General features: G+C 47.8%; 1 protein-coding gene across 2 annotated transcripts in view; it reads right to left on the bottom strand.

The window, feature by feature from the left end:
- Positions 1 to 26,060, bottom strand: part of ZBTB16 (zinc finger and BTB domain containing 16) — a 196,441-nt gene that overhangs the window by 67,181 nt on the left and 103,200 nt on the right. For both annotated transcript variants that reach the window (XM_055273203.2, XM_055273204.2), the window contains exon 4: positions 2,388 to 2,474. In XM_055273203.2, the coding sequence (XP_055129178.1) occupies positions 2,388 to 2,474 (87 nt within the window). The remainder of the gene's footprint in view (positions 1 to 2,387; positions 2,475 to 26,060) is intronic.

The raw sequence follows: 26,060 nt of genomic DNA, 5'->3' as shown, positions 1-26,060 counted from the left end.
TTGTAACTATCTGTACTTTTTATTGTAGCCACATTGTAGTGGGTGTGAAGCAGTATCTCACTGTGGTTTTGATTTGCATCTCCCTGATGGTGAATGCAGTTGAGCATCTTTTTCATGTGCTCATTGGCTACTTGTCTATCTTTGGAGACATGTCTGTTCAGAACCTTTGCCCATTATTTAATTTGATTATTTGTTTATGTTTTTTGAATTATAAGACCTCTTTCTATTTCTAGCTATAAGTTCCTCATCAAATATATGATTTTCAAATATTTTCTCACACTCTGAAGGACTTTTAGCACATGCAGAATAAAACCCAGATCTTTTACCAGGGCTGAGAGACTTGCCAGATCCTGTCCTCATCCCTCACCACTCTACACGTCACTCCCAGCTCTCTGGCCACCACTGCTCTGCGTGCAGGTCCTTAAACTTGTCAGGCTTGATCCAGCCTCAGGGCTTCTACAAGTGCTCACTCCCTTTGCTTAGACATTCTTCCCAGAAATTTTTGAGTGGCTCACTCCTTCACTTTTTAAGACTCTGCCCGGATACCACCTTCTTGGAGAGGCCTTCCTTAACCATTCTATCCACGACGTTTCTCCCTAAATATCCACAATATTTCTTTTCTCCCTATTATTCTCTACTCCTTATCCTTTTCTAGTAGCACTTAAGATGTATAAGAAGACATGATATTGTACATTTATTTGCTGATTCTGTCTCCCAGCTAGAAGCTCAGTTCCATGAGAGGCAGCAATGTCATCTGTCTCATACATTACTACATCTTAAATGCCTAAACAGTGCCAGGCACATTGTAGAAACTCAATAAATATCTATTATGTTAAATATACCTACTACTATTTATTGAGTGCTTACTATGAGCCAAACACTCCATGAAATAGAATAGAATACCTTATTTCATCCCCACAACAACCCTAATGCTATGAGGTAGACACTAATATTACTCCACTTTTGTAACAGATGAGAAATCTAAATTAAGAGAGTTTAAATAATTTATCCATGGCCCCACAAATAGGAAGTGGCAGAGTCAGGATTAAACCCATGCAGTCTCAGCTCTGAACTATAAGGCTCTACCACGCCTGTCCCCACTACCAACTCCAGCAAGTCACTTTCCCTCCTTTCAGCCTCAGTTTCCTCATCTATGACATAAGAGTAGCTTTCTACCTTACTTTACAGGGTTACTGAGAGATTGGCCAGGTGGGATCACGTAAAGCAGTGGTCCCCAACCTTTTTGGCACCAGGGACCAGTTTTATGGAAGACAACTTTTTCATATATGGCAGGGTACAGGAGGGTGGTCCTGGGATGACTTAAGCACATTACATTTATTGTGTACTTTATTTCTATTATTACATTGTAATATATAATGAACTAATTATGCAACTCACCATAATGTAGAATTAGTGGGAACCCTGAGCTTGTTTTCCTGCAACTAGATGGTCCCATCTGGGGGTGACGAGAGACACTGACAGATCATCAGGCATTAGATTCTCATAAGGAGTGCAAAACCTAAACCCTTTGCATGCACAGTTCACAATAGGGTTTGTGCTCCTATGAGAATCTAATGCTGCTGCTGCTGCTTTGACACGAGGAGGAGCTCAGGTGGTAATGTGAGCAACGAGGAACAGCTGTAAACACAGATGAAGTTTCACTTGCTCGCCCACCACTTGCCTCTTGCCATGCAGCCTGGTTCCTAACAGACCACCACAGACACCAGTCCATGATCCTAGGGTTGGGGACCCCTGACATAAAGCACCGAGAACAGTGCCTGCCTCACTGTAAGTGTTAAGTGTGAGCTGCTGTGATGATGTGATGACAATGACTCTGATCACAATGATCAGATGACTTTGGTGCGGTGAAATCAATCCCTTTGAAATCAAATAAAGCTCTATCATTGTGAGTTAATATTGTTCAAATGCATCCTGTGTACACGCTGATTTTAGAGAATGTCTCAGCTCTCGCAGAGGGAGGACTAACCAACTGCGGCCACATGAGGGTTTCAGTTTCATCAGATGGGTGTGAGCGATTTCCTGACCAAGGGAAGAAGATGTTTTGATAATATCACAGACTAAGGCCTCAACAAGAGCATACTAGATACCTCCAAGAAAATGGAATTTCAGTGGCCGGTTAGAGACAGATCCTGGCCTAATCTAGGACAGCCATTCTCATGGGGCCATGTCATACTTGTAAACTTCTGCTGGGCCAGCCACACAGACAAGAGTAGCAGAACGTGGCAGAAGCCCATCCTACTCACAGCTCCCCCAGGAAATTACTGGATGTCACATTTGCTAAAAAGAGGTTGCCACCCAGACAGTTCATGTCCATGTGCTACCAACACTGTGGAAAACCTGGAGAACAGGAATCCAAGTCAACTCACCAGTATGGGTCTGCCTGTGTGTCTCCAGGGCATCCTCCTTCGAAAACTGTGCGCCGCACTGATCACAGACAAAGGCTTTGGCACCCGCTGAAAGAAAGGAGAGGCAGTTACCACTAGAGCAATAGTCCATTGGTGAGCAGGGAGGTCCTGGGCCACAACTGTGCAGGTAGACCCTAGGGGAGGGGACTGGACACCTGCAAAAATCCTGAGTGGGGGATCATCCATGGCTCAAACCCTCCTCCAAGAGGTGAACAATCACCCAACTGAATTCCGAATGCCCTTGTCTAGGGCTCTTCTAGAGAGAAGGAGAAACAAAATCAGAATAACTAAGATAAACAGAAATGGGTTCCAAGTTAGATACCTCAAGAAGAAGGAGGATCTGAAGACCTAGCTCCAGGTGATGGGAGGACAGAAGAAAAATGATGCCAACAAAAGGAAATGTGCCCTGTTGCCTAAACTATACTTTATGGGAAGGTAAGAATTGCTGACACACCTGAATGTCCATGGGGACTTCTGACTCGGTGTGTCCAAAACTAAACTCATCATCTACCCTCAACTGCCGCCTGCATCTGACCATTTAAAACCGCTGAATGGCTCCCCAGTGCCTGGAGAACAAGGTCCAAACTCCTTACTGTGACTCACAAAGCACTTCTGGGTGTGCTCCTCTTTCCTGCTTTGTCTCTCACACCTCACTCTTGCTCTCTTTTCTCCAGCTACACTGAACCACACAGGCTCCCTGGAGGAACCGTGTGATTCCTCATTGCTAGGCCTGTGCACATTCTTCTGCATGTCCTCTACCTCTGACATTCTCCCACGCTTCTCTGGCTGCTATGGTGCACTTGGAGCTCCTGTTCATCATTCATGCATCGACTTCAATACCCGGGCGCCCGAGTGTAGGTGAGGCAATGCTCCTTTATGCTCCCATAGCACCTGGTATGTTCCAGCTCTCGGCCCTTGCTGTGCTCCATTCTAAATGCCTGTGGCCCTGTCTTTCTCTCTCTCCACACCGTAAGCTCCCTGGAGGAGGGACCGTGTCATCTTGTGCACAGCTACATCTGCCTGACACACAGTGGAAACCTATTACTATACATATTTGTGGAATAAATAAAATTAATTCAGTGCAACTCAATTTAATAAACTTTCTCGGAACTGTTATTTAGAAGGCTTAAAGTGATAATGCCACCATGTCAAGATGAAACAGTACTTTTTATCATTGGCTAATAGTCTTCATGGCTCTACTATATTATCTGATCCAGGGGTCAGCTGTCACAAGCCTTGGCATTTTTCCTTCAAGATGTCTGGTAGATGCACTCTTCCACTGCACTGGGTGCAGTGATTCCACTGCAATCACCACCCCATTCAGGCCCTTGCTGCGTCACACTCAGAACACTGTAAGACGCAAGGTGGTTTCCACACCACCAGCCACCCGCAATCTACTCAACAGATGCAGGTTCCTCTACAGCCACTTGATTCCTCACATTTTCTTATTCAAGAAGACACAATGCCTCCCAATGTGTACTGGCTCTAAATTCCTCTACTTGGCTTCAAGGCCTTCCATAACCTGTCCCTGGTTAGCCACCCACCTCCATAGGTAAGCTGTCCTCACCAGCCCTCTCCGGGCGCCGCTTGACCTTCCCAGCGTCTCTGTGCTTGAGCAATGCTCAGTCCCATTCCTCCATCTGTTCCAATTCCACTTCATTTTCAAGGCCAGAGTTTGTGGACATCAAGCACTCCAGTCCCTTACTCTTCTGTCCCTTTAAATCTGCCACTGCACTCTGTTCCTTTCAACACGTCTTAGCACTTTGTTGTTGTTGTCATTGTTTTTGAGATAGGGTCTCTGTCTGTCACCAAGGCTGGAGTGCAGTGGTGCAATCATAGCTTATGGCAGCCTCAACCTCCTAGGTTCAAGCAATCCTCCCACCTCAGCCTCCTGAGTAGCTGGGACTACAGGTGCACGCCACCATGCCTGACTAATTCTGTTTTTTTGTTTATTTTATTTTATTTCATTCATTTATTTATTTATTTTAAAGAGATGAGGTCTCACTGTGTTTCCCAGGTTGGTCTTGAGCTCCTGGGCTCAAGCAGTCCTCCCACCTTGGTCTCCCAAAGTGCTGGGGGATTCCAGGTGTGAGCCACTGTGTCTGGTCATCTTAGCTCTTTTTTAAATATGCCTGTGTTTTAGTTTTGTATTGGAGCCTCGTACGAGCCAGAACTACTTTTTACACAAATTTGTTTACACAAATTTGTAGCCCACAGTGCTGTTTTCAAATCACCTCAGATTTTCTGAGGCTTGACTATATGCCAGGCATGATGCTAAATGCTTAATATGCATGATTTGTCCCAACAACCACCACTGATAGTACATGCTATCATTATCTCCATGTAGCAGATGAGTAAGTTCAAGCTCAGAGAGGTTAACCACTTTGCCCAATGCCACACAGTGGTTAACATAGTAAAGGTGAATTCAAACACAGGCAGCCTGATTTCAGAGTAATCCCCATACCCTTCAGCCTCCCTAGGGTTCCATCTGCAAAGACGTTTCGTGGATAAGACTTCATGGGTGGGGTCTGAGCTCCCATCTCTGAATGAAAATTCAATTTACCTATTTTACACATCAGGGCTTTGGGGTTGGAAAAATGACTCCACTACTTTTCTAGAAATTTGAAAACCTCTGCCTTTGAGAATCAGCACATACTGAAGGAATGTAACTCCAAATACAAGCTGTTCCAGCACAGACTTCAATACCAATGAATGCTTCTTGCAGTGAAGAATATGAGGGCCGTAGAGGAGGTCTAGAACGGGGGATCCTCTGGGGGTATCGACTTTCTCTATCTCACTGACACCTATCTTCCTACTGATGAGTAGGATATACTCTAGTAGGTGCTCAATAAATGTGAGTCGACTGGCTGGATAAGTGGGTGATAAAGTGCCCCAGGGAAGATATGAACTCGCTTTTCCTGAAGAGCTTTAAAAATAAATATTGTCATTTGCCTTAGGTGGCTGGGGTTGAATTTTACCTGGAGGCAGGGAGAACCCCATGGTGACCTCTGGGTGTCCCTTCAAGCCACAGGGCATCCTCAGGCCAAGCACCTGGTACACGGCTTAGAGAGCTTTGAAGAAAGAGCCAAGAAAACTTCTAGCCCGCAGTGACGGCAAAGTAGTCACAACGTGTGTTCACAGGGGTAGCAGCCAAGACTACCTTTCATCCATTTACACTGGAAATGCAGAAAGCACCTCCAAGAGCAGAGTGGGCCTGGATGGGAAAGCTGGGGCTGGATGAAGTCACAGCTCCCTCACAATTAGAAACTGCCCCCAGTCCCAAATCATTAGCCATCAAGGATTTTTCTGTGGATCTCTAAGGAATCTGATTTTAATTGTATTTCTTCCTTGGGTTCTATCTGCTCTCACAGCTCCCTAAAGGAGAAAGGGGAAGCAAAGGCCCGAGGAGGGAAGCACCAGCTGGGAAGGGGAGGGCACCCCAATCGGCGAGAAGCCCACCATGCCACAGGCTTCCAAGGGATGTGGTGCAGAGGGTTCTTAGAAAACAGCCATCACTGTGGGCTAGAGGAGCTTCTCGCTTTAATGACTGAGAAGCAGAGAAAAAGGAAGGAGGCCAGGTAGGAAATAAAGGGCCGGATGTGTACCATCAGACAAGTGCAGAGGAAGATGAAGACAGATAAGCACACATGATCTAGTAAAGGCAGCTGCCTCGGCCCAAGCCTGACCACATCTGCTTGCCTTCAAAGTCCCGCCACTCCACCCCCACCTCGCTAAAGTCACGACACTGAGCTGAGCATGTGAAAGCCCCTGACCTCGGTGACTCTGGGCCAGGTCCCTCCTTACACGTGGATAACACAAACGTCAGATCCCATTGCTAGCCCCCACTCACGAAGCCCCAATACTCCCATGCCCACCCAGACAGGCTCTGACTTCCCCCCAACTCTCTGGGGTGAGAGCAAAGACAGGCAGTTCCATGGACACGTGAGCGGAGCAGAGCAAGACAGACAAAATGCTCTCTCCCAAGGAGGCTTGTGCCTTTAAATTGTCTCTGTAATGGCTGGCTCAGAGGCAGAAATATTTGGCAGCCCTGAAATTAAAAGTGATAAATTTCCTCGCCAAGCTTTGATCGATAATAGAGGCCTCATCTGTTAATCAATAAGACAGTCTCTGCCTGTTTACTGTGCATATGTTGTTCACTGCTGCCTTCAGTATGATGTCAGGTTTGCATTCAAAGCAACTCAAGTGTGTATAAACCACATGGCTATTCCCAAAATGCATTACGGTGACATCATGCAGCCGCTAATACATTTATAAAGCATCAATGGGAGGGGGCGAAGGGGGAGGGAAGAAGGTCACGCCAGCTGAACACAGCGGGTGCGCATGGACCTAGCAGCAGCACTTACACCCACAAAATTTCCTGGGGCTCAATCTGGAGTAGGGAGAACTCCAAGGACACAGCTCTGGGATGGCCATGACTTGCCATATCCTTCCTACACACGGGGGCTGGTTTTTGAATGTCCAGTAACTGTATGCGGAGAGGTGGATTACAGGAAATAAACAAAAGAGACGAAATCCCTGCCCTCAGGGAGCTTATGTTCAAGAGGGGAGGGCAGATTTTTAAAGAGCAAGTAAATATAAAACAGGCCAGGTGGTGATAAGTGATAAAAAGAGAAATAAATTAAGTGAAGAGGGCTGGATACAATGGCTCATGCCTGTAATCCCAGCACTTTGGGAGGCCGGGATGGGTAGATCACTTGAGCTTAGGAGTTCAAGACCAGGCTGGCCAACATGGTGAAACCCCATCTCTACTAAAAATACAAAAATTGGCCAAGCATGGTGGCTGATTTTAAATCCCAGCTACTCAGGAAGCTGAGGCAGGAGAATAGCTTGAGCCCGGAAGGCAGAGGTTGCAGTGAGCTGAGATCACACCATTGCACTCCAGCCTGGGAAACAGGAGTGAAACCCTGTCTCAAAACAACAACAACAACAACAACAAAGCATTAAGTAAAGATAAACAGAGAGTGCCAGGGGCTGTTCTTTTACACAGGGTAGTCAATGAGGCCCTCGCTGATGTGCTGACATCTGCATAGAGCAAAGCCACCACGTGAGAACATCCACGCCAGGCAAGGGAAGAGGAGCAAGGAGGCCAGCTGCACGGGATGGAGTGACATTGAGATGGGAGACGTGGGGGTGGGGGAAGTTAAGGGATAGATTGTGGGAAAGAAATTAAATAGCAGAGGGAGAATAGCAGAAGATAAAGGGTGCTAGACCCTTGCTATCCACAGCAATCAGAGATCCAAGCAAACCGAGGACAACAGCAGGATCTAGAGGTGCAGGCACGAGATCCCATGCCTAACTTGGCCACTCACAGCTGTGGGCATCACACCAGTCATCACACCTTGATGAACTGATTTCCCAATCTGTAAAATGGGCATAAGCCTATCTGTCTGCCTCCCTGAGGCTGCTGTGAGGAGCAAACAGGATAATAGACATGAATGAATACAAAACTCCTTGTCAATCACAAAACACTCTGTGGATAGCAGAGGTCCTTGGTGCCATTTATACCTCAGGAGGCAGTGCAGTGTGTTTAAGAGCTCAACATTTGGGTCAGACAGATCAGAGGTCAAATCCCAGGCAAGCTAGTCACCAGCTGTAACCCTCAGGAAGCTGCCAGTCTCAGGGAGCCTGTCGCCTCAGCTGTAAAATGGAAGCAGTAAGGGGATGTCCCTTGGAGAGTTGCGACAAGGTGGGGAAAGTGCTCCACCCCACAGCTGGTGGGTAGATACACAGAACCAGTAAGTCGCAGCTACCATCTTCTCCAGTCACTTTTCCTTTAAAGAAAGAGCTCCCTTCATGCAATTAAAGATGACTGAATTTACTGGAATTGGATGTAATTATTTGGGGGCCATTTATCTTGTGTAAAGTGAGTCTCACATTCATAAAGACATATGGCACCACACGCGCACATACATGAACACATGCACGCACACCCCACCTTGTTCCTCTAATTTAAAGATGAGTGATTGTTTTGCTGAGGGGAGCAGAAAAATCTGCCATCGAACCAATATGTCAGTATCAGCAGCTATTCACCAACCTGGCTCTGAAGTCTTCTCTGGACAAGCCCCTGGAGCCCCATTCAACTGTCCTGTATTTGGGGCTCTCTTCTGTCTTCCCAGTGGACTGTAACTGTGAGAGCAGGTTCCCACCTGTCTTGGGCTTTACCATATCCCCGATGCCCTGCGCCATGCCTGGCATACAGTCTGTGCCCACTAAATGCTTGTTAAACAAAGAAAGACCCAGGCAGGTTCCTGGGTGCAGAACTCACCTGGGAAGGGCATAATGGCCACTCAGGGCACTGCCAAGCTGTCTGTCCCCTAGGGGGTGGCAGAGTCCTTATTCTGCACACTCAGTTCTCTACTACCCCCTATTTGAAACTCAAGGACATGGTCTCTGGCTAGGTCTCAGGTAGTTGAGAGGAAAAGGGAGGAAAGGTTAGAAAGTAGGGCTGTCTGCTTCCTCTGGTGCAAGACCTCCCTCTCATCAGCATGTCTGCTCCCAACCCAGTCCAACGCTCACTGTGGCAGCCAACAACCAACCCTTCCCTCCGCTACAGTCAGTGAGCCTCCTGCCCCCAGGCAGTGATCTGCCGAGTGACTACTGCCTACCCCAGGCACTGAGTTTATCTGAGATTCCAGGTACCCAGGTGTGAAAGAGACAGGCAGACATCTTTGCCCCCGCCAGTCTCCCAGGGACCCCACAGATGAAGGATTCGGGATGTTCTAAGCACCACCCTGCAGGGAGCTCCCTGACCATTTTGGGTTCTCCAGACCCCTACTCTTCTCCCCTTTTTCCCTGACTTCCTGACACCTCCAGAAGGTTGGGGATAAAGGAAGGAGGAAGGTTCAAAGCCAGTTAAAGTTTGGTGGAAAGAGAGGATGCACATGCCAGAAGCAGGACTGAGGCCTCCGTGTGTGGGAGCAGCTCTCCCTCTGTGCCAAGGATCACCCCAACTCACAGGAATCAAAGGAGGGAACAGCCAGCAGGGCACTTTCAAAAACATAAAGCTTTCTCTAAATGCCCAGGATCCCAATGACAATAAAGCTGAAATCCAGTAGAAGCCATGACAAGCTCCCTGCAGCTGCCCTCTCCCCCTTGTCAAAGAGCCTCCCTCCCTACCTGCCCTAACCAGAAATGAGGCTGAGGGGGTCCCGGCATCCAGGACGGAAGCAGAAGACACTGAATGCAATCAGATATGGGGTGGTGTCTCTCTGAAGGAAATAAGGCAGAAGCCAATGAGGGAAGAAAAAAAAATCCAAATCCCTCCCTCTCCAAAGCCTCTCCCACCCCCATGCTAATAATAAGAAGGGGGAAAAAAAGAACCACTGAAAAAACACCTAATGTTTGCCAGCATCTAATGTTGAGTGCTGTGTCCTTTTTTTCAAAATTCCTTGAGATTTTAAAATAAACATCTTGAATGTTCTGATGAGATCTGCACGCCTGCTTACATAAGGAAGTACAGAGTGTACCAAAACAGCAGACCCAAAAAAAGCATAAGCTGTCAGAACAATGAGTACAGACGCAGGGCATTTTACAACAGGCCACGGTGTACAGTTTTATTTACAGTACCTCTTATCAGACGGAGAACAGCACACTGGCTGCCAATTCCAAAGGCCGGCACTGCGTGTTCTTTCCCTCAAGGAGATGTGTACTCCCAGAGAGGAGCTTGAAGGCTCTCTCTCTCTCTCTCTAGCTCTCGCTCTTGCTCTTTCTCCTTTATCAACAAAACAAAAAGCTGATCCAGAACCAGAGTTTCTGGAAGGTACACAGATTCAGGGAAGAGGGAAAAGGGAAAGCAGGTGAGGAAATGCTGGCTGAAAGGAAAACAACCAGCCCCACCGATCGGTCCAGGATATGGTTCAAGGGTAGCTGTGGTTGACAAGGCTGTGGGGAAAGGTCCTCAGAGTCCGGCCTCACTACAGGATGGGAGGGTGAATAAAATAATGATACAGGACCCCACATAAATAGAGGATGGAGAAAGACACCAGGAAATTCTCCTGGGCTGAGCAACAGAACAACGGGAGTCACCTGGGATTGAGGACAGGTGGTTTTTAGATCTCCAAAAGCCAGTGTCCCACCAGTGACCTGGCAAATGACTGACACCTCATGTGTAGCTAAATATCCACTCTGCAGAAGAGGAAACCCTGGAATGGGTCAGGAGGAAATGCTGAGACATCTCTATGGCTGAGAGAACATTTCTTATCCTACCTAATAAATGTGATGCTACTAGGAAGCTGCATGGTGCCTTTGTCTCTTACTGGGATCCTGCAGTCCCTCTCTCAAGTCCCACAGGGAGCACACAGGTCTACCTTGTCCCTTATCTCTGCAACTCAATTCTCAGCCAGAGTGGCTCGGAAAGCTATTTTGTTACCCCTTTTAGCGTCAGTGGGTAATCCAACAGGCTTAGAAACACCGTCCACAGCCAGAACACACACATGCACTCAATATTAAGCTGCACAGTAAGGTAGTGAAGAGCACGCTCTCTGGAATCAAACAAACTCTGGTTCAAGTCCCAGTTCTACCATGTCTAGCTACCACCCTGGAGAAGTGAATTATCTCTTCTGGGCCTGTTTCTTACCTAGAAAACTGGGCTCAGAGTGTTTATGCCACAGGGTTGGTTGAGGGATGATTAATTTAAATAATATATGTAAAGTGTTTAATACCCTGTCTGGCATACAGTAACTGCCCAATAAATGCTAGTTGTCATTAACACCAACATCATCATTGACGTCAGGAGATAAAATAATAGCAATGTATAAGACACACACAAACATCAAATGCACGCAAGAGATATATCACGCGATTTAAAATATTCTTACCTCTCCAGCCAAAACACACCAGTAAAGATGGGGTCAGATCATTCTTCCTCAGGAGGAGATCAAGGAAATGACACCCCTACCGTCTGCTCCTATCATCACTCATGGCCAATGTTTCATCGTATTATTACCCTCCTACTGCCTACCCAGAAGGGGATCAGGGAATGCAAACCAGTTTTGAGATGATTTATGTTTTTAAAAATACATGAGTGAATTATTTTAAATAAAATGCAAGTAGGAGAGTAAATTTGTTGCACATTTTTTAAAAATACAGGCCAGGTGCAATAGCTCGTGCCTGTAACCCCAGCCTGGGTGACAGAGTGATACTCTGTCTCCAAAAAAAAATACAAATATTCCTGAAGTCTAAGAGTAGTGATTCAGGGGTTCACCTTACCATTGCTTCTAATCTCTTTCTTCTCCTAGCAACTTCTATGACTGAGCAATCATGGTATTGTGGTAGTCAGCACAGGGGCACAAAATCTCTCTTCCTACAGGAATGTCAGCCCCTGCTGTGATGAACCAGACTTCCTTCCAGACATGCCTTGCCAACTGAGAGATCTCTCAGAGGTTAACGGTCAGGCCCCCTCAAAATGAAGTCCCGGGCCAGGTGCGGTGGCTCACGCCTGTAATCCCAGCACTTTGGGAGGCCGAGGCGGCGGATCACCTCAGGTCGGGAGTTGGAGACCAGCCTGACCAACATGGAGAAGCCCCATCTCTACTAAAAATACAAAATTAGCCGGGCATGGTGGCGCATGCCTGTAATCCCAGCTACTCGGGAGGCTGGGGCAGGAGAATCGCTTGAACCCCGGAGGCGGAGGTTGTGGTGAGCCGAGATCACGCCATTGCACTCCAGCCTGGCGACAGAGCAGCAGCTCAAATCCAGAGACGGCTTTAAGGTTCTACCGGTACGGTACCGGCATCAACTTCACAGCCTCACTTCCCTCCTGAAAATGTAGCTATTTATCCTCACATGATAGATTAAACAAGAACCTATATGAGGTACCTGGCACATAGCAGGTGCTCAAGTCACAGTCATTATCATGATTATAGAATAATTTCACTTCATCAAGCTGATGAGCTCCAGGAGGACAGCTCCTGGCCACAGCCTACAGGGTATGCAGCCCATAGTATTTCCAGCCCCACAGCTCTGGGAGAAGCCCAATCGCAATCAGTAAATGGCCTGGGTAAATGAGACACTGTGTTCTCTGGGGCTCTCATGTACATGATATTATGCTATTTGGAATGGGAGACAGGACCACCCTTAGGTGAGACAGGGTAGATAATTGGCTCAAGGAGGCTTCTGCTGGCCAGCGCACCCAAGATTTTCCAAAGTACCAAAAGAAATTGACTTGGGGTCCTGACTGTCACTGCCTGAGCTGTGTAACCCTTGGTGAATCCTTTCATCTCTCCGTCTTGAAATGACAAGTTTTAAACTGGGACATCTCTAAGGGAGAAAAGATGAACATGTGTTCATGAGAAACTCGGCACTCATGGCAGAGAAAGTTAAACATGGCCGTACACGAGAGCTCAAATGCTTACAACCCTTGGTGTTTGGAAGGTGCTGTTGAGACCAAGCGAGGGCTGGGTTCCCTGGTTCAGCCAGCGGAATCCTTCTCAAGGTGAATATTCTGCTCTATCAGGCAGGTAGAATGGAACAGAGAGTCCAGACATTGGGAGAATCATTAGCCAGAGTCAGGCTCAGCCAGTGCGGCTGTGCCAAAGACTGACCCGAGTTCCAGGGAATACCTGGGCTTTCAAGTGTTCATAACTTTGTTTTGTTTAAGAGCAATAGATAGCTTTGCAACCTTGGCATTTGTGAGAGGCTGGATAATAAAGCCAGAGATATAAGGGTAAGGGTTTCTGCCATGATTTTACGGGACATCTCCGCAACTCCTAAACACCAACAATCACCCCCCTCCCAGGTCTCCCCTTGGGGATTCTCAGGGGAGAAATTCAGAATGAAAAGAGAAATTTCTGCTGGCCCCCAGCAGTCCCAAAGCTCAGCCTGTGATCTGAGCCTTCGGTCTCCTCTCATCCTCATTTATTCTGCTCCTTTCTTCTGAAGCAACTTCAGAATGCTCCATCACAGGCCCCCACCCTAAATATGGCATGGAGGATTTTACGCACACACACGCATGCACGCACACATACACCCCTCTCCCCTGAGTAAGATTCACAATACTGGCTGGGCAATGGAAAAAAGAAAACTAAGACCCCTCCAAGGGTGGTGAGCTGAAATCGCGCCACTACACTCCAGCCTGGGCAACAGAAAGAGACTCTGTCTCAAAAAAAAAAAAAAGTTTGCACATGTATAAAATGGGGGGTAATCTTAGAGTTGTTGGGAGAGTTAACTGGCATATTGCATGTAAACTAGGTAGCACAATGCTTGCATCATAATGAATGGGCAACACATGTTATTAGTATTTTTATTCTGATTACTGTCAACACTATGGCAGCAGCAGCATTGTGACTCCTCATTGCAGGGCAGCCTTTGTAGGATCCTTTGAAGGGAAGAAGTGAAAGTATTGGTGTTGTGTGCCTGTTGAGCTCCACTTTCTGTGCTGGGCACCTTCATGTGCATTATCTTGTTTAAACCTTCCAACAACCTTATAGTCCCATTTCTGAGTGAGTGGTGTCACTGCTGTTGTGCAACTTTGAAGTCCTGCTTTTAGGGTAGGAAGGATGTATCATCATCTCTTTAACACGTGAAGAAACCAAGGCTCAGAGAGTTAAGTTGCTAACGCTCCTGATTTAGCTATCGGGTAGCTGAGCTAACATCTCAGTTCTGTCAACATCAAGCCCAGCTTCTCCACTAAACTGCCTGTGATGAGAGCACGGGCCCACGGGCCCAGCTTAGACAGCCTTCTATGCCTACTGAAGCCTGCCTCTTCCCTGCAGCTTGACCTGGATGTCTTTGGGGTCTATGGCACTGTTTCCTGGTGGAGTTTCCACGAGAAGAGAAGCTCTCATCTGCAGGGCTTGTACAGCTTACAGCCAACTGTCAGCAGATAACTTGCATACAGAGCTCTGCCAATTGGTTTCTTGAAGAGTGCAATGATTATCACATTTGTGACAGCATCAGGAGCCTTCTAAAAGGCTTTATTTCATTTGTTGAAATATTACCTAAAGATGTTTTATCTTAGAAACAAAATACACACAAACACACTATAAAGACAGTTGCAAGTGGCATTGGAGAGAGATGCTAGGAGGTGCATGCCACCACGCCCGGCTAATTGTTGTATTTTTAGTAGAGATGGAGTTTCACCATGTTAGCCAGGCTGGTCTCGAACTTCTGATCTCAGGTGATCCGCCTGCCTTGGCTTCCCAGAGTACTGGGATTACAGGCAGGAGACACCATGCCTGGCCTTAGATATGCAAACTGAAGTTTAAAAAGCTTAGTTCTCTTGCCCAAGATCTCATAGCTAGTAAGCATAAAAGAAAAAAAAAAAAATCCTCAGTCAGAATGGCAGCATGGGAAGCCCACCTAACTCTCTTCTCTGAGTCCTTTGCCCATTAAGAAAAACTCTCACCTCCTGGTCCAGGCATGAAACAACACTGTCTATCCAACAGAGCCTGGGCTGGCAGCAGCACAGGGTCCAGACCTGCCTCTGCTTAGACCTCAGTGTATTCTAAGATCCTGCTTTCTTGGCCTGTTTCTCCATCTACAAAGTGGAAGTCATGTTCCTTGCCCTTCCCAGCACTTAAAGCTATTATAGAGAGGAATGAGTTCAAAGGTATGAAAACATGTAGGAAGGAAAAGGTACAACCGATCTTCTAGAGTGACTTCTAATCAAACTCTAGGCATATACCTCCATGCTTAACTCCCTTCTTAGGCATTCTCCTTTTGACTTCTAAGCAAGCAAGATGTTCTATCATAAAAAGACAATCAGTTGCATTCACTGAAAGTAGAAAAATGGACTCTCACATTGATGAATGATAGCAAACGACAAAGGCCAATATAGACAAGGTTTCTTGGTTAACCTTCAGTTCACCAAAAAGTCCTTTGATTACATATTCTCTGAGCATCCTAGTTAATCAAGGCTTTGCCGAACAGATCCTCACTCTCAGCTGTAAAGGCCTCTGCTCTTCCCCATGTCCCTCTGCTTGTGCCCCTTATAGTCTGCCCTTTACTCACTGCCCAGATTGGACTCCTTCTCCCAGAACAGCAGGTAAATTCAATTATCTTAGGGCTGAGTACGTAAATTTTAGGCCTAGGCATTCCTCCTAGAGACTCCAGAGTTGTCAGTTACTTTAAATTCATTAATACACATATACGGGTACGGATGTGCTTCCACTGTGATTCCACTCTTGGTGACAGCTGGGAAAGAGGCCCCACCACGTGACCCATCCGTCACAACACCCACCATCCCCATCTCAGACACAGAGCCCCAGAGACTGCCACCCTCCCTTCCCCTTCTCCGGGCCCCTCAGTGGCACCTCGAGGCTGCCAGTCTCTCCAGGCCTGCTGTGGCTTTCAGAAAACAGAGCATGTCTATTTTTAGCCCTTCTCAGCCTAATAATACTCCCCAACACCCATTCAGCTTAATCACTTTATTGAGGACAAGAAGCGGGCTCTCTAGCCCGGGTGCTTCTGATGTTAGGAAGTAGTAAAATGTTCAAACTGGTTAAAAATGACACTCATTGGCTTGCCTTTGGTGTTTCTGAAACCTTAATTGTGGCTCAGGCTGTGGACCTAAAGAGCCTTGCAGGTTTCAGAGTCTGGCTTCCTTACCCCCTGCACCATAATTGAGGTGTTACATTACAACTACGGCACTGACATTTGCAGACTCAAAATTCAGAAGCCTTAAGGTGCCACACTTTTCAAAACAGAAATATTGCCTGCCACACTTAATGCCCATTCTAAGTACGAACCACCTCCCTGCTGGAAAAAAACAAAACGAAACAAAACAAAACTCGTCTTTTCTGCCTCCCTCCATGCCAAAGGTCCAGGTGGGAAACTATTTGCCATATTAAGCCCATAGCTGCTTGAAAACAGAAAGGTTTGTTTGGTGTAATTAGAAGAACTGCGAGTTTGGTGTGTGCAGAAAATTGTTGGCAGCTCTTCCGCGTGCACCTTTGAGACCGTGACTTCCAAAGCTTCAGGGTGAGCATCTGCAAGCGTGCAATCTGTACCACGTGAGCTATGGGCTGGGAGAAGTGGGCAGCCTGGAAAGGGGACGGAAACAACTTTGCCTCAGAGGTTAAGACCAGGGGCTTCAGGGTCAGGCGGCCCTGGGGTCACAGCGCAGCTCTGTCTCTAACTTGCTAGGTGATCTTGGGCAAGTAAACTCAGTCTCCTCATCTGTAAAATGGACATCCTAATAGTACCAACTTGCAATGGGTCTTGTGAGGCTCAAATGAGATGACCAAGTAAAGCAATCCGGCACAGTACCTGGCACCTGTAGGCCTCCAGGAAATGTCAGCTGCCACTGTCATTATCTTTGGTTTCCTCCTTTCTACCATGGGCTCCTTCTAAGACAAAGTGTTCAGTTTTTGTATCTTCTGCCTTGCCCAGGACAAAAAGGAAATCTGGGCACGAGAATGGCTAACCATGGCCAGCTGTGTGCGGTCGCGGGACATTCTTGGACATGCAGTAAGGAACTCCTATGGAGTCGGAGTGGGTAGATGGAGCTGGACCCACAGTAGGAGTATTGAGGGGATGATTTCTCAGGTTCCATTCAGCTAAGCGAGTGAAAGGCACGTCCAAGGCCCAGAAACTCACCTGGACCAGGCTCTTCTACATTCCTGGGCAGCTTCCCCTGCTGCTCCTGTCTCCCTTTCCTTCCTTCTCAGGCAGGGTGCTTTGAAGCACCTTCATAAACGTCCTGCTCTTCAGCAGGCAGAGGCGGAATGCCTCATTAACTTTCCTAGCTAATTTTACAATTTAACCAAACACCACATTCCTGCTTCGATTCAGCCAGCCTCTGACTGTGACAAACTTTTATAATGTTGAGATGGAGGAAGGAAGCAGACAGTCCGTGCCAGAGACTGAAGATAAAGTTCTGAAAACTAAAGTGGGAGATGGAAAGTAGGAAAAGAAAATAGCTCTGTGAGCTCTATGTATGCTCCCAAAGCAGAATTCTAGGCTGTGCAGGGCTGAGCAGTAGGGAAGAAACCCATGCCGGCACTGTGGTGTCAGAAAGATGGAGTACTCCCGTGACAATGACTCTTCCTGTCACCTTAGGGGGCCGGGGGCTATATCGGGAAGCACAGTTACATGTTGTCCTCTGAGGGGCATGATTCAATGCTGACGGGCAGCAGGCCAGAGGTGAGGCAGGCCACCCAGAGGACATGTTCAGCTTGGCAAGGCCCCAGGGCCCCTTCCAAAGGGCACTGAAAGGCCCTTCCCAGCCCACTGAGCCGGCTCCTAGCTCCTGATAGAGATTCTGGATGGGGGTGGAGTTCAGTGGGAGGACTGTATGTCTAGGAATGTTTCCCCATCAAGAATCCTATGGGCTAGAAAAGATGCCCAGGGTTGTCATCACAGTCCTACATACGCTGGTCCATGCTTTGCTCGGCCAGGACAGACAGGACCTCATTAGAGACAGAGAGTATCATTTGGCCTCATTATCTATAATCAGACCCTGCTCTCGGTGCATAGATAAGTAATGAAGACAGTGCACTGTGATTCTCTTTGCTCCCGGGTCAGCTTCAAAGGCTGCACCTGTCCCTCTCGAGCCTATACTCCAGAGCGTCTGACTCCAGACCCCAAACCTCAATTAATGCAAAACTGGACCCCCAGCAGTGCTCTCTCAGATGTGCTGGATTATGTCCATTAGGCCCCAGTGAAGGCACTGGGAGATCCAGGATATTCAGGCAAGATAGTAGCCTCCCAAAATATCTGGTCTCTGGGCCTTTATCCCGGGCTCATCTTAGCAAAGGCAACTGAGGAAGGAAGACTCTAGCAAATCCAAAGTTTCAGAGAGTTCTGTCTTTACCCGGAGTTACCTTGTTACTGAAAACGACTGTGGCCTTGCATAATTACTCCAACAAAAATGCAGCCGCCAATGAGCTCCCTGTGCTCAATTAGCTTATAATAGTCAGTGAGAGAGCTGCTGAGGTTTAATCCAACTACCCCAGAAGACTTTTTATCCCAACTACCTAATGAAAAGTTTAGAATTTGCTTTTTTTTTTTTTCCCCTTGTCCCAGGCAAGTGAAAGAATTCCAATCAAAATGGGACTGGTTTGGGGGAAGGAGGAGGGAGTGCGTTAACTACTGGGGAAAAGTCTGGAAGAGATGTCTTTGTCAGGTTGAATCCTGGAGAGAGCCAACAAAAGGAGCCCCTGACTACAGAGGCATCCGCCCCTCTCTCCCACTGGCTTCCATCTATGCGGTGAACAAGCTCAGTCTTCACTAAAGGCATGCACAGGGGCTTCACCCACGTGGTCCGAGGAGGTGGGCTGGGGCACGTCCTGAGGCAGTCCTCGGATGCTTCCTCCATTGGCCCTCTAGGGTGGCCAACTGTGTCCTCAGCCTCACCCAGAGGCAGCCGTCTGACCTGTCTTCTCAGCCTAGGCTTTGTGGGGTTCTAGGTACTCGTAACATATTTTTTAGTCCATCGAGTCCTATATGAGAAATTTACAATCTTCTGGGTCTGCACCCAATTTTAAGCCTTGCTTTCACATGTGTTTGTTTTGTGGCTGCCTCAACTTGGAGGGGTCCCCTGAAGTGGCAGCTTTTCATCTTTAATGCAGTCTTTCTCGACCTCCAGGCCAGGAGGCCCACAGCCATCACAGGGATCGGAGGACTCCCAAGTGCAAGAAACTGGGCTGTAAGTCTCTGCCAGGTGGCTGTGGGTGGAGGAGGATGAGGAGGAAAGAAAGAGATGCCTGCCTGATGGTTCTAGCTCACAGAAGTTCTTGCTTCCTCTTGTCCAGAAAAGTCGGCCCACTCCCACCACAGCACTCCTTCTGGACACTGCAGCAGCAAAGACCTCGTCAAAATCCCATGAACCTCCTTCCCGAAGCTTTCCTCATCCCCCTGGTTCTTAAGAGCTTCTCCCCACTCTAAACGCCTGCAGCACTCAGTCTTTCCTCCTGCGGTTACAATGAGCACGCCCAGCCTTGCTCAACGCCTTCTCTTGCCGGGGGCTCGTGTCACCCTCTCAGCCAGACCACCAGCTTCTTGCAGACAAGGACACTGGCTTCAACCCCTCTGTCCGCCCTGCCAAGCTTTGCACACCACTGGCCCTAGGTTCAGCTGCTAACTGATGAATGACTTCACAAATGATTTCCCGCAAAAGAGGCCCACACGTGTGACCCAGAGTAGTCATCGAGGTTTCTCTGCTGCTCAGCCTTCACCATCTGGTTCCCATTTGGCTGATGTTTCGCTCCCCAGAGAAAGCTCCAGCATCCCCAGCGTGTGCCTGGGGAAGATGAGGCTGTCAGAGAACGGACACAACCAGCCTCATGTCAAGTGATCCAGCTTCACTGGACATAATCTGAAAGGTCAGGGGGGCCACAACCTTCCTGATGTGTCATACTCTAAAATGCTTGAAGTCTAAGGCACTAGTAATAGCTCAAGTGGTCATAGCTCTCACATTTCTGGGCTGCAGCACAGGTCGGCTGCCCCTTTCACCCCACCCCAGCATCACAGGGTGCATCTACCAGAAGCAGAGCACCCAGTTGCATCGCCATGCAGGAGGGACCACAGGCAGCTCTCTCCTCCTACCCCTCCTCTCTACGTGTCAGGGTAGTGGAAAGGAGGAGTGGGGGGCATGACACAGTCAAGCTCTCCCTGGGTGGGAGGGCCACACACTAACCCACAGACCCTCCTGCAATGCTCCCAGAACCCTCCTATCCCCAACCCTACAAGGCACTGCGGAGAAGCCATAGCCACAACTCACAACCACTGAACACATGCTCCTCTAGCAGAGCAGGAAGAGGCTAATAAGCCACACCTGCTCCTGGTGGCACAGGTGCAAGGCACTCAGGCAGCAGCCAATTACTATGCCACCCTCCCCACCCCCAGGACCCTTGGGCACAGGGCCTTCCTGGTCTCAGCTCCCCAGTTTGAGATTGGTTAGCTCTGCAAACAGAGAAGCAGGCATTTAGGCACTCAAACAGCACGAGGCCAGGGCTAGGTATAGCAGCATGCTATACTGTAATAGAAAAGCAAGACGCAGGGTGGAAGGAGAGAGAAAGAGAGGGAGCTTGAAGTCCAGCTCTGCTACTTTCTAGCTTTATGATCTTAGGTAAGTTAACTCTTTACTGTCCTCATCTGCAAAACGGAATAGGCATATCTGTCTTCCAAAGTTGAAGAAAGATTGAGTTCAGATATGCAGAACACACAGCACTGTGCCTGGAACACAGCAAGTTTCAATAAATGTCTTTCTCTCCTTCCTGCAGCCAAACCATGCATCCTGAGCCCTTCACTTCTTCAGCAGATATTTCCTGAGAACCTGCTATGTGTCCGGCTATGAGGATGCAACAGAGCACACTACTGACAAGGTCCCCGCCTTCCATCCTTGTCTTCTCATCCAGATTGCTGACTCCTGGGGCTGGAGGGAAGCAGGCAGCATCTCAGGTCTGTTCCTTACCATGTGTCCATCCGCATGCCTGCTCACTCACCCATTAGGTTATTTTTCAAATGACTGAGTTATAACCGCCATTCGGGTTACTAAGCGAGGTAGTATAGGGGACACAAATAAATCACATGTTCTCAAGAAGCTTACAGTCTAGTAGGCAAAAAAGGCCAAGCAAATAAATAGCTATGTAACAAAGAAGGTGACAGGTGCCATAAGAGGGGATAGATAAATGGCTAAGAGCGATCAGATGGAGGGCGGCCTCTTGTCCTGCCCAGACAGACGCGTCCTAGGGCTGAGTCGGTTGACTTTTCAAAAGAAGAGAAAAAGGAATGCTCGCCGGTCAGGCACCAGTCCTAGCATGGGAAACAGGCAGGATCTATTTAAAACAACTAGAGGCAGGTTAGAGCCTTTTCTGGCAAGTCCCAAAACTCCTGGAGGTGACCAGATAACCAGATAGAACCAATACCGTCAAAATCCTATGGATTTTAAAAAATCATTTAGCTGTTTCCGGGATGATAAAAGATCTTGCCATTCAAAGGGAAGGTGCAGGCTCAGAGGAAGGAGGGGTTGCTGGGAGAGGAGGAGGGGGTTGGGGAGAAAAGGGAACGCCCTACAAATATAGATCAGGATTAGGGAGAAAAACCAGACGGCCAAGGACATTTATGCATTGTAGTTGCTTTACTACCTAATTAATTCAGTAATTTCAAAAACAATTTTATTTATGTTCCATTTACCACATCAAAGGTGAAAAAAATCCTACTGATGCTAAAATAATACCTCAAGGCATCTATTTTTAATCAGTTAAAAAAAAAAACGAGGGGTGGAGGGAGAGTTTAAAAAAAAAAACAAACAAAAAACTCGCCCTGGTTTCTATACAATCTCTCCTGGGCAGACCACCAACCCTCAGAGAGAGAGAGAGGGAGAGAGAGACAGAGAGAGAAAACACAGCCAAGCCCTCTCTGAGAGCCTTCCTGGCTGCTGAAAACCAAGCTTGTCAAAAAAAAAAAAACAAAAAAAAAAACCCACAAATCCATAATGGCCCGAGGCTCCTCTCCAATCTATTTTCTGCTCAGCTGGTTTTAAATGAAGTTATTATGAGTCATTAAAACACCCGCAAGCCAGTGGAAGTCAGCCAATTACAATTTTAAATTTAGCCTGTTCTCTGCCCCATTCTCTTGTTTTCTTCCTTTGCCCACAGAATGCTGCTGCTGTTATTTTTTCCCTCCCTTCCTTTACCCAAAGTGAAAGAGACAGTTATGAAAATGCATAGTATTGCACGGAGCACAGAATCATTCATATGAAACTCAAATTATTAGACTAAAAAAATGCAAACTTCTGCCTCCTCCAAAGTCAACCCAAGTCTTGTCTCAGCCCGCTGGATTCCTCGGAAACTCCAGTCTGAGCCCTAAAGGTCATGGGGCTATTTTTAAAATGAAAAGGTTCTTCGGTGGGGTCTTGTTGAGAAATGTTCACATCCATCACACAATATCAACATTTTCATGGCTGAATCCAAAAGGTAGAAACACACCACCACCATCTGAGAATTAATAACAAACAATGAAGTTGAAATTCAAAGGTAAAGCAGGCTTTGCAATCAAGCATGAATGTCGGTGGAAGTCACTTGATATGATGAGCTCATTTAGTTTTTAAATCTTCAAGGTAATGGTCTGTGCGGGCCCATTACAGCAAAGGAACAAATTTGAGTATTTCAGGTAAATGCTTCTTCTCAATGTCTTTTTTTCCCATGCTTGCACACACAAACACACACATGCACACATGGTGTTCTGATCAGGACTGTGTCTCCGATTTCTAGGAGACACTGCAGCTTTTCCATACCCCCCAACAAGTGAGTCCCTCTACCCAAAGGACTGTCCGATCCTGCAATCTTCACCAACCTCACTTAATGGGTGAGTCTGCAAGCTCCACAGAACAGATGCCCAGATGTCTGCAAACACCTTCCATCACCTCCAGGCCCCCTCTCCCTCATGGTTACACACACACACACACACACACACACACACAGACCAGTCCTCTGCCCCACCATACTTGCAGTTCTACTGCCCCAAGAAGGCAGGAGAGCCACAACCACAGACCTAGGCAGTTGAACACCTGGGAGAGGAGTGGATGCCATGCCATTTCACTGACAGTCAGCGAGGGTCACTGTGGAGGCCAGGATGCTACCAAGAGTGGCTGCCTACCTGGTGGCTCTGGGTGAGCTGGAACTCAGGGTCCATCCCCACCAAGCAGCCTCACTGAGGAGCTTGTGAAATACCATGACGTTTCCAGGCCCATGGCGACCTGCAGCCACTTACCAAAGGCAGGAGGATTTGGCCTGACTTCTATGAACATAAACCTGAGGCCTGTGAGCACAGATGTCCCAGGCTCTGAAGGTCCCCAGAGCTGGGCAGATGTCACCCTCCTATCCTCAGCCCTGAGCCACCCCACTAAGTAGTTCCAAGTGAGACCCCTCAACAGCAACCTCTCAAGTGGTTCACCGAGGCCTGTTCTCCCGGAAGCCAGTAAAGCTGAAGCTTCAGGCCTCTCCCTGGCACTGACCCCTTTCCTGGGAGGGGCTCGAACACTTGGTATTTATAATCCTTTTCTGAGAGACAGCACCCAAAACTGAGTACGCTTCAGGCCCCACCAAACCCAGATCTGCCCTAGTAGTACGAACACTTTTATAACAGGATATTCATTTATTTGACAAATACTATCAGTGCACAACACTCCTACGTACCAGGCACTTTGCTAGGGCATGCGTATGTGAGGGCGGCTGCTGAGTCCTGCACTCAGGTGCACAGTACAGGCCCAGGAGAGCACAGTAGCAGCAAGGTCCAATAAGGGCCTTGTAGAGCCTAACCCTGCTCAACTACTTGCCCATTCTCAACACAACTGGGATTTGGGGGGAACATCCAGGGACCCAGGAAAAGCAGGGGCCAAGCCAGAGAAGCCCCACTCTGGCCCCTGAGAGGCAAGGGATAAGAGCACATGAGATTCTAGGTGCTGAGAGCATTCTAGGGACACTGGCTCAAGAGTCCTCCCCTCTGGGGAGACCTCTGGGCCAGAGTGACATTTTGTTTTCCATTCCAACCACTGCCCAGCTTCCAAGCTAAAAAAAACTTTGTGGTGGTGGGTTAGGACAGGGAGACAGAGAGGCAGGGAGAGACAGAGACAGAGACAAAGAGAAAGAGAGAGACACAGAAAAGACCAACCAAGACAGATGGAGACAAAGACAGATGAAGACATAAGAAGGAAGACAGCAAATACACAGGAGTGTCAAGAAAAGGCCGAGGCTGACACCGACACAAAGGACAGGGACAAAGAGATGAAGTCAGATGAAAGCAGATTGGGGAAAAATAGAAGGAGAAGGGAAAAGCTGAAAAATAAATACCTGCCACCACAGAGACCTGAACGAGAACACTGAAAGTAAGGGCCACAGTAGCGTGATGGATGCCTAACCTCGGGCACAGCCCCAGATACAGAGACCCAGGCCCAGCCTGGTTAGAGGGCTGGGGAACGGGGCCGAGGGCAAGAGAAAGCACGCAGGCCTCCTAAGAACGCTTCCGGCAGGGTGTGTGTCTGCGAAGCCAAGGGAAGATGAAAAGGCCCTGGAAATCAGAAATGGCATTGCCGTTATCAGGTTGATCCCATGTAAATATCCCTCCCCAATAACCCCGTATCTATTCATCCTCAGACAATAACAAGGGCCAGCAAGGCAACCCAGAATGTAGGAAGGATGGAAGGAGCAAAGGAGAGGAAAGGGAGACTAGGAGAATAAATGGCAGACAGACAGATGTCCCAGCATCCATCCCTCTAGGGCACCATTCATTTCCTAGTAAGACCGTCATCCTCTAGCTGTGCAAAATCATGTGGTGGTATGAGAGAGGGTATGTGTGGAAGAAACCACCCTATGCTGAGATAGAAAAATCATCGAGAGAGGGAGAAGGAAGAAGGTTATTACATAATTTCCACTTTCTTCCCTCCACCCTCAAAGTAATGTTCTATCTGACAGGCTCCTCTCTGAGGGGGGAAAAATGACAAATCCAATCCAAAATTCAACAGCCTGTGTTCTGTTCGGAGAGCACACAGTGTACTGTACAGCCCATAAAACTCCAAACAGCCTCCAGACACTGCCGCAATCGTCCTCCATCAAAACACTTTGTCTTGCATACAAAAATAAGATACAGCGCTGAACAGAATACAAAATCAGCCCATTACAGTACAGGGAGACTGCTACTTAGCAACGAGGGGGCTCTAAAGCCTCGATGCTCTACAGGAAGCAAAATCTGTCGAGCCTGTTGGGCAAATGATAAACATTAGCAGTATTAAAAAACACAAAAGCCATGTAAATGGATAGACATAATGTGGAAACGAATTTATAGAATAAATTGGGATGGGGGATTTGCGGGGTGGGAGGAGAGGCTGGGATCTAGAGGGGTAGATGGAACGAGCTTCCCCAACCTCTGCTAAGGCACCATATGGAGACAGAGACATGTGTATTTGGGGGCAGGGACATGTGAACCCCCTCTTCACACAGGGGCTGTAGGTGAAGGGGTGGGATAGAACTGGCGAAAACACTGTTTAAAACCATGACCTGCAATGAACTTTCCCAACTTTCTCAGTTCAGCTGGCCTGACTAGGGCGGGGGGACCCATGCACGCATAACCGCAGCACTAAGGTGGCAGTTATGTGGGGGATTTATCTGCCCTGGGGCCAGCATCGCACCCAGCACCATCATGGAACCTGATACTTGCTGTAAACAAAATCCCTGGCCAAAAAACAAAAACCAAAAAAACAAAAACAACCCACACAACAAAACCAAAAACACCCCATCTGGGCTGGAAAATCAGTATATTTCATCAGGTAAAGGGGAAAAATACTCTGGCTGTGAATCAGCAGCAGGGTTCCGGATCCCAGCCAAAACAGGAGCTAAAAAGCAAAACCATATTCTTCTGGTCTCAGTTTAGGCTCTTGAGGCAGAAAGCGAGAAGGGGTGGGGGTGGGGGTGGGGGCACTGAGGACGGGTAGGGGGGAGAGTAAAAGGGGAGAGGAAAGAAATGTATTTTTCATCAGCCAGTGTATAATTTATAAACAGCATTAAACAGTTTTTGTTTTCTTTTTCCTCTCTCCCGTGTACGGGCTTGGACGGTAGTCAAGCCTGCATTAATTTCTGCTTTGGGTACAGTGTGTTCTTGGAGGCGCATCTGCAAGCGATCATAAACTCTCTGGAATGCTGGCAGAACATCCAGACCTGCCGGCAGGCCAGTGACGAC

This window comes from Symphalangus syndactylus, chromosome 3, assembly GCF_028878055.3.
Source record: "Symphalangus syndactylus isolate Jambi chromosome 3, NHGRI_mSymSyn1-v2.1_pri, whole genome shotgun sequence".
Lineage (NCBI taxonomy): Eukaryota > Metazoa > Chordata > Mammalia > Primates > Hylobatidae > Symphalangus > Symphalangus syndactylus.
The sequence above is the reverse complement of the archived record's forward strand: the minus strand, read 5'-3'. Positions and strand labels throughout refer to the sequence as shown.